The 9438-nt window shown below is 44.3% G+C and overlaps 1 protein-coding gene across 3 annotated transcripts in view; it reads right to left on the reverse strand.

Moving 5' to 3' along the window:
- Positions 1-9438, reverse strand: part of tada1 (transcriptional adaptor 1) — a 33780-nt gene that overhangs the window by 4925 nt on the left and 19417 nt on the right. Inside the window, exons 1-5 of one of the 3 annotated variants that reach the window (XM_036986185.1) lie at positions 4983-5321; positions 4691-4782; positions 4309-4374; positions 3922-4019; positions 2680-2892 (exon numbers count right to left, since the gene is read on the reverse strand). In XM_036986185.1, coding sequence (XP_036842080.1) covers positions 2680-2892; positions 3922-4019; positions 4309-4374; positions 4691-4782; positions 4983-5056 — 543 coding nt within the window. In that variant the 5' untranslated portion in view covers positions 5057-5321. Of the gene's footprint in view, positions 1-2679; positions 2893-3921; positions 4020-4308; positions 4375-4690; positions 4783-4944; positions 5322-9438 lie in introns of those variants that run through there. The other 2 variants (XM_036986186.1, XM_036986187.1) reach the window with 2 other exon arrangements.

Consider the following 9438-nt stretch of genomic DNA (forward strand, 5'->3'; position numbering starts at 1 on the left):
ATTCGGAATGTATTCAGACCCCTTCCCTTTTTCTAAATTGTTACATTACAGCATTATTCTAAAATGGATTAAATAAAACATTTCTAAATCTACACACAATACCACATAATGACAAAGCAAAAACAGGTTAAGAATTATTTGCTAATTTAATTTAAAAAAAACTGAAATACCTTATTTACATAAGTATTCAGACCCTTTGCTATGAGACTCGAAATTGAGCTCAGGTGCATCCTGTTTCAACTGATCATCCTTGAGATGTTTCTACAACTTGGAGTCCACCTATGGCAAATTCAATTATTTGGACATGATTTGCAAAGGCACATACCTGTCTATACAAGGTCCCACAGTTGACAGTGCATGTCAGAGCAAAAACCATTCCATGAGCTTTGAGACAGGATTGTGTCAAGGCAAAGATCTGAGGAAGGGTACCGAAACATATCTGCAGCATTGAAAATCCCCAAGACACATAGGCCTCCATCATTCTTAAATGGAATAAGTTTGGAACCACCAAGACTCTTCCTAGATCTGGCCGCACTGCCAAACTGAGCAATCGGTGGGAGACGGGCCTTGGTCAGGGAGGTGACCAAGAACCCAATGGTCACTCTGACATAGCTCTAGAGTTCCTCTGTGGAGATGTGAGAACCTTCCGGAAGGACAACCATCTCTGCAGCACTCCACCAATCAGGCCTTTATAGTTGAGTGGCCAGTCGGAAGGCACTCCTCAGTAAAAGGCACATGACGGGGCGGCAGGTAGCCTAGTGGTTAGAGCGTTGGACCAGTAAAGTTTGCGCAAGGACAGGTTTAAAAAGCATAATGTTTGCGCAAGGACAGGTTTAAAAAGCAGAGCTACGTAGAAAACTGTTGGCTACGACGATAGTCTCTTTCGTTAGCTTTCTGAATTAAAAACTTTAATGTCGATGTGTTAGCTTAAGTCAAATTACTACAGGATTTAAACGTTAATGTCACAAAATAACAAGACTTCAAGAAAGGTTGCTAGATCGAATCTCCAAGCTGACAAGGAAAAAAATCTGTCGTTGTGCCCCTGAGCAAGACAGTTAACCCACTGTTCCTAGGCCGTCATTGCAAATAAGAATTTGTTCTTAACGGATTTGCCTAGTTAAATAAAGGTTCAATTTAAAAAAAAATAATAATGACAGCCCGCTTGGAGTTTACCAAAAGTCACCTAAAAGACTGACCATGAGAAGCAAGATTCTCTGGGCTGATGAAACCAAAATTTAACTCTTTGGCCTGAATGCCAAGTGTCACATCTGGCAGAAATCTCACACCATCCCTACGGTGTTTTTCAGCGGCAGGGACTGTGGGACTAGTCAGGATCGAGGGAAAGATGAACAGAGCAAAGTACAGAGAACTCCTTGATGAAAAGCGCTATGGAGCAGGTTAGGACCTCAGACTGGCACCTTCCAACAGGAGAATGACCCTAAGCACACCGCCAAGACAAGGAGTGGCTTCGGGACAAGTCTCTGAATGTCCTTGAGTGGCCCAGCCAAAGCCCGGACTTGAACCCGACTGAACATCTTTGGAGAGACCTGAAAATAGCTGTGCAGCGACGCCTCCCCCCCATCCAACCTGACAGAGCTTGAGGGGATCTGCAGGGAAGAATGGGAGAAACTATAGCTAGCTAGCTATATGGTGTTTGACATGTGTATGAATGTAACTCATGGTGTTTAATGCGTTAGGGACTCCTGAGCAAACCAGGTTGTCACCTTGTGAAATCCGGTGGATGTAAAGAATCTAGCTAAAGCATTTACCCCAAATTGAATAAACAATTTTTGTAAGCTTGCCTTGGTCATTTAAAAAAAAAAAAATGTTTCAAATTCAAATCATTGATCTTCCTCATAGTAACGTTAGAGATTGACAATATTTGTCATGCAATGTAGCTGAAGTAACGTAGCTAACTATTTTCTTACTTGTGTAGTGCAGGATAAAAACATTTTAAAAACTATATTCTATGGATGGGAAGCTTTGTAGCCAATCTCTATATGGACACAAATGTTTGGTATAAATATTAATTCAGAACAGTTTTAATTACTTCCACTGGTTAACCATTAATCCCCAAGAAATTGCAGAAAATGACAGTGAAGAAAATGCAACTGTTACTTGTCAAACTGTTATTATGGAATTAAAGTCCTACTTCAGTACTACTCCACATTGAACCAAAGCCAGAAGATATGTAGATTAGGGCACATTGTTGTTTTGCAGTTCTTTCATTTGTTGCTCATATGGTAAGAACATATTAATTTCCCTTATTTAACCAGGCAAGTCAGTTAACTGCCCCTGAACAACTATCTTGCTCAGGGGCAAAACAACAGATTTTTACCTTGTCAGCTCGGGGATTCGATCCAGCAACCTTTTGGTTACTGGCCCAATGCTCTAATCACTAGGCTACCTGCCGCCAGTACATGCATTGATAAACAAGGCTTGACGTCAATGAATTGTGTGGTAAACAATCCTTTGCCGGTTTCTGCTGTGCGCCAATGATGTAGAGATGTCCCATTTCCTAGGGTTATGATATCTCTCCCTACCACTAGTTGCTCCATTTGAGGGACACTCAAACGATGGGGAGGATTAGGGGGGGGGGGAATTGGGATTAAGCCCTAGACTGAAAACAGGAACTCTACAAACCTTCTCATATCTTGTACCAGTATAGCGCACACATACCTCCACAGCGTGGATCATGGTGCTGACAGCGTCCTCCATGACGTTGTCTAGGCCTAGCTCGAAGGCGGTGACCATCATGCGGGCCTCCAGCTGGCCACGGGTGGGCAGCAGCAAGGTATGGGCACTAAGTTTCAGTTCGTCCTCCTCACCCCCAGCCTCCCGTGGGCTAAATGGCTGGGCCGCACTCAGAGGGTTCTGGGGCTGGAAACGATGCTGAAGATGCCATGGGTCACACACACACACACACACACACACACACACACACACACACACACACAGCATTATACTTCAACAGAAAGATGATCTAAACCATATATTATTGCCACCTCCCATTATGCAAGGGCAACAATATTCTTTATAAACACTATAAACACTTTTTTGTTACACGTGTGTTAAGGATTCTGACCAACAAAAAAAGTTTACCCATATCAATCCCATTCCTGCTGATCTCCACTGGCTACCTGTTCCTCAAATAATTTAATAAAAAATTATCCTCCTGGTCTACAAAGCCCTAAATGACATCAGACCAACCTACCTGTCTGACCTACTCTCCCCCTATGAACCTCCACGCACCAAACTACTCCTAGGACCATGCCCCTAGGACCAGGCTCCACACAATGGGCGACTGTGGCCTTTCCTCCCACGCACCACGCCTATGGAACTTCCAGATAATCTTAGGGCTGTTCAGGGGGATGGGTATAATTTGTGGAACGTTCCAACAGGAATCTGTTCTAAAAACTTTGTAAATAACAAGGTTGCCAACAAACAATGCATATAAAGTTGTATAGCGGCAGAATGATACCGGGTAGGGAGTGGGCTAATTAATTATATTTTTTCACTCACCATGTTTATTCTGAAAAATGTCTGTCCTCACTCTGGTAGCCTATTGACAAACATTAAGAATAAGATACGTGATGAGTTGATGCCTATTCGGCAGCTATTTAGCTAACGTTAGGTGAATTGATCATGTTACTTTGTATGCATTTGTTGGCAACCTTGTACTTCAAAGTTTTTGGAACAGATTCCTGTTGGAACGTTCCACAAATTATACCCACCCGTTCAGACTGCTTTTAAAGCAAGCCTTAAGACTAATCTCTATCGGCTGGCCTACCGTTCTTCCTGGACTGATTGTTACTTTCATTAGAGATATATCCATATATTTTCCCCCCTATTCTATTTTATAAACTGAGATTATTCTTGATAATGAAAAGCAAAATTAATACATTATTATTAACAACTCACATCAAATTTCTGTCTGGAGGAGAACTTCTTCTTTCCTTTGGCGGGCTTGCCAGGCTTGGAGGCTGAGCCACCTGCCCATTGCAAAGATCCAGCACCCTCTGGAAAAGAGGAGGAGGTTGCAGTCAGGTTTGTGGTCAAGCCTAGTGGTTAGAGTGTTGGACTAGTAACCGAAAGGTTGCAAGATCAAATCCCTATGCTAACAAAGTACAAATCTGTTGTTTCTGCCCCTGAACAAGGCAGTTAACCCACTGTTCCTAGGCCGTCAATTAAAACAAGAATTTGTTCTTAACTGACTTGCCTAGTTAAATAAAGGTAAAATAAAAAAATACAGATGTGAGGAAACTGTTTCAATTAAGATATCGATACATTCTACATTGGAAAACCTACCTGGTGTGGAGATGATGATCTGACAGCGAGTGAGAATGGCCAGGAGAAAGTCATTGTGGACATGAACTGAGAGGGTGGAAAATTGGGAGAGTTAGCTTTGAAATTGTTTCTTTTTTTTGCATTGAACTGTAGCTCTGGTCGTTGTGCCGATCAGACGCATGGATAGTGCCGGTAAATAAAGTATTTTGGACTAACGAAACGACAGCTCGCTAATTCAGAGAAAAGTTCATCGGCACTCTAGTAACATCTTGACTTTGGTGAGTAACAAACGTATAATGAAGCCAGTCACTAAAAACGAGGTTAATGGAAAGATGCAGGGCTCCACGGACCAGCTAGGTCCAACACACAGAAACAGAGAATGTCGAATAATATCTGCACTAACCGTTGTCTTGTGCCAAAAGGCGACGAGCCTCGATGTCAAACTCTTCCTTGCTTATCTTCTGTTTGAACCACAGCTTCAAGTTCGCCCAGTAACTTTAAAAGATATGCAATTGAGGAAATAAACATTCAGTAAGATAGCTAAGGTTACACTGGTCACTGCATAGCCGTTTGCAGACAGCTAACGTTAGCTAGCTTTGCTATCTATTTGTAGACGTTTAAACCAACTATCGAAATAGGAAAGTAAAATAAACATACCGTGTAAGGATAACGTCAACCAACGGTAGCATACTTACTGTTTGACATTATCACCAATTGCTTCTGTTAAATTTTTCTTAGCAATTTCAAGCTCACTAGCATGGGCTGCCATAACGACTATAATTGTGTGACACACTCAGATTGGTATAATGCCGCGTTCAAAGGAACTCGGAAATCTGGAAAAACGATCTCCGACTGTGGAAAATAAATGTAAACAGTCATCCAATTCGGAATTCCAACTCCGGAACTCTGGCCTCTTTCTAGTGTTCCGACCTGAAGACCACAGAAGTCATGATTTGACCACGTATTTTTCCAATTCCCAGATGTTTTGAACGCGGCATTACTAACCCTGTGACGTACTTATTCCGCTCATGCGCTGCATCTTCTTCTTCTATCCTCGGAAGTGTGTGCATTAGCTAAAAGTGTCACAGTACCACCTATGAACTTGGAATATAGCAAACACACACCTGCAATTAGCCTTTTTTTCCAGCAGAGAGCACACATGCCTCAGGAGACAGTGCTGTGTATTAATTATATCCCTCAGTGGCTGTGTATGAGCAGATATGATTTAGGTTTTACAGTCCAACATAGCTATAGGTGCAATTTAGGTGGACCCATGTGCACGTTGCCATTAGGCACAGATCAAGAATCAGCAAAACATACTTTATTTTAGTGTGGGACAATGTCCTCATTCTCGATTGATTGTTATTGGGTTAAATATTGCACTTTTTGATTCAATATATGCCTGTTAGACAAATATACAGCTTTTCAATCCAGTGTATGATGTACAAAAGTTGCCTCTTGGGAAAGACCATCTTTTCACCACAAAATTTTTTTGAAAATCTCAAGACAAGGAGACATGATTAATACCCATTCTTGCACTCATAGAAGATCACTCAGTTTGGCTTTCACTTGCTGTTTCTTGGACATTAAAAGCATTTATAATTATTTAAAACCTTTCCTTGTGGTTGATCCATACTTGTATAGACTGGAGGAAAAGGTTCTATAAAGAAGCAAAATAAAATTCAGATGTACCTCTGGATCACCCAATGTGATCCAATAATACGGAATCGCTATTATTTTAAATTTTTAGAACACATTCAAGAACCTCCAGAAGCTAACTAGCTACAAGCTATTTAGTCATTGTTAGCCACTGCTAGCGGCTTTTACCTTCTGCACAGCCAGCCATTTTTTTTTAGCCTGGATAACTGTCTCTCCACAACAACGCCGGATTTCTGCCGTAATCCCTGGACCACTACTTCTGATCTTCACAGCTAGCTTGCACGCAGTACCGAAGCTATCCCTGAGGCCCACTTCCCGGCCTACTCAGCTGTTCACCCGAACAACACTCATACACGGCTAGAGCCCAATACTCCACCGGATCCTTGCTGTAAACTTGGCTACATAGCTGATTCCTGCTGGACACTGTGATCACTTGGCTACATAGCTGATGCCTGCTGGACTGTCCATTAATCACGGTACTCCATTCTGTTTGTTTATGTTTTTATCTGTCGGCCCCAGCCGCACTCAGGCTCTGTGTGTAGTTAATCCGACCCTCTCTGCCTAGTCTCACCTGCTGTTTTAGCTAGCTCTCCCAATCAACACCTGCGATTACTGTATGCCTCGCTGTATGTCTCTCTCAAATGTCAATATGCCTTGTATACTGTTGTTCAGGTTAGTTATCATTGCTTTAGTTTACAATGGAGCCCCTAGTTCCACTCTTCATACCTCTGATACCTCCTTTGTCCCACCTCCCACACATGCAGTGACCTCACCCATTACAACCAGCATGTCCAGAGATACAACCTCTCTTATCATCACCCAGTGCCTGGGCTTACCTTCGCTGTACCCGCACCCCACCATACCTCTGTCTGCGCATTATGCCCTGAATATATTCTACCATGCCCAGAAATCTGGTCCTTTTATTCTTTGTCCCCAACGCTCTAGGCGAACAGTTTTGATAGCCTTTAGCCGCACCCTCATCCTACTCCTCCTCTGTTCCGCGGGTGATGTGGAGGTAAACCCAGGCCCTGCATGTCCCCAGGCACCCTCATTCGTTGACATCTGTGATCGAAAAAAACCTTGGTTTCATGCATGTCAACATCAGAAGCCTCCTCCCTAAGTTTGTTTTACTCACTGCTTTAGCACACTCTGCTAACCCTGATGTCCTTGCCTTGTCTGAATCCTGGCTTAGGAAGGCCACCAAAAATTCTGAGATTTCCATACCCAACTATAACATTTTCCGTCAAGATAAAACTGCCAAAGGGGGAGGAGTTGCAGTCTACTGCAGAGATAGCTTGCAAAGTAATGTCATACTTTCCAGGTCCATACCCAAACAGTTCGAACTACTAATTTTAAAAATTACTCTCTCCAGAAATAAGTCTCTCTCTGTTGCCGCCTGCTACCGACCCCCCTCAGCTCCCAGCTGTGCCCTGGACACCATTTGTGAATTGACCGCCCCCCATCTAGCTTCAGAGTTTATTCTGTTAGGTGACCTAAACTGGGATATGCTTAACACCCCGGCAGTCCTACAATCTAAGCTAGATGCCCTCAATCTCACACAAATCATCAAGGAACCCACCAGGTACAACCCTAAATCTGTAAACAAGGGCACCCTCATAGATGTCATCCTGACCAACTGGCCCTCCAAATACACCTCCGCTGTCTTCAACCAGGATCTCAGCGATCACTGCCTCATTGCCTGTATCTGCTACAGATCCGCAGTCAAACGACCAACCCTCATCACTGTCAAACGCTCCCTAAAACACTTCTGCGAGCAGGCCTTTCTAATCGACCTGGCCCGGGTATCCTGGAAGGATATTGACCTCATCCCGTCAGTTGAGGATGGCTGGTCATTCTTTAAAAGTAACTTCCTCACCATTTTAGATAAGCATGCTCCGTTCAAAAAATGCAGAACTAAGAACTGGTTCACTCCAGACCTGACTGCCCTCGACCAGCACAAAAACATCCAGTGGCGGACTGCAATAGCATCGAATAGTCCCCGCGATATGCAACTGTTCAGGGAAGTCAGGAACCAATACACGCAGTCAGTCAGGAAAGCCAAGGCCAGCTTCTTCAGGCAGAAATTTGCATCCTGTAGCTCTAACTCCAAAAAGTTCTGGGACACTGTAAAGTCCATGGAGAACAAGAGCACCCCCCCCCCCCCCCCCCCCCCACCGCAGCTACTCGCCCAAGCCTCTCCAGGTTCTCCTTTACCCAAATCCAGATAGCAGATGTTCTGAAAGAGCTACAAAACCTGGACCTGTACAAATCAGCTGGGCTTGACAATCTGGACCCTCTATTTCTGAAACTACCCGCCGCCATTGTCGCAACCCCTATTACCAGCCTGTTCAACCTCTCTTTCATATCGTCTGAGATCCCCAAGGATTGGAAAGCTGCCGCAGTCATCCCCCTCTTCAAAGGGGGAGACACCCTGGACCCAAACTGTTACAGACCTATATCCATCCTGCCCTGCCTAGCTAAGGTCTTCGAAAGCCAAGTCAACAAACAGGTCACTGACCATCTCGAATCCCACCGTACTTTCTCCGCTGTGCAATCTGGTTTCCGAGCCGGTCACTGGTGCACCTCAGCCACGCTCAAGGTACTAAACGATATCATAACCGCCATCGATAAAAGACAGTACTGTGCAGCCGTCTTCATCGACCTGGCCAAGGCTTTCGACTCTGTCAATCACCATATTCTTATCGGCAGACTCAGTAGCCTCGGTTTTTCTAATGACTGCCTTGCCTGGTTCACCAACTACTTTGCAGACAGAGTTCAGTGTGTCAAATCGGAGGGCATGTTGTCCGGTCCTCTGGCAGTCTCTATGGGGGTGCCACAGATTCCCTGATCCACCTCTACGCAGACGACACAATTCTGTATACTTCCGGCCCTTCCTTGGACACAGTGCTATCTAACCTCCAAATGAGCTTCTACGCCATACAACACTCCTTCCGTGGCCTCCAACTGCTCTTAAACGCTAGTAAAACCAAATGCATGCTTTTCAACCATTCGCTGCCTGCACCCGCACGCCCGACTAGCATCATCGGATGGTTCCGACCTAGAATATGTGGACATCTATAAGTACCTAGGTGTCTGGCTAGACTGTAAACTCTCCTTCCAGACTCATATCAAACATCTCCAATCTAAAATCAAATCTAGAGTTGGCTTTCTATTCCGCAACAAAGCCTCCTTCACTCACGCCGCCAAACTTACCCTAGTAAAACTGACTATCCTACCGATCCTCGGCTTCGGCGATGTCATCTACAAAATAGCTTCCAATACTCTACTCAGCAAACTGGATGCAGTTTATCACAGTGCCATCCGTTTTGTTACTAAAGCACCTTATACCACCCACCACTGCGACCTGTATGCTCTAGTCGTCTGGCCCTCGCTACATATTCGTCGCCAGACCCACTGGCTCCAGGTCATCTACAAGTCCATGCTAGGTAAAGCTCCGCCTTATCTCAGTTCCCTGGTCACGATGGCAACACC

This window comes from Oncorhynchus mykiss, chromosome 8 (assembly GCF_013265735.2).
Source record: "Oncorhynchus mykiss isolate Arlee chromosome 8, USDA_OmykA_1.1, whole genome shotgun sequence".
NCBI lineage: Eukaryota > Metazoa > Chordata > Actinopteri > Salmoniformes > Salmonidae > Oncorhynchus > Oncorhynchus mykiss.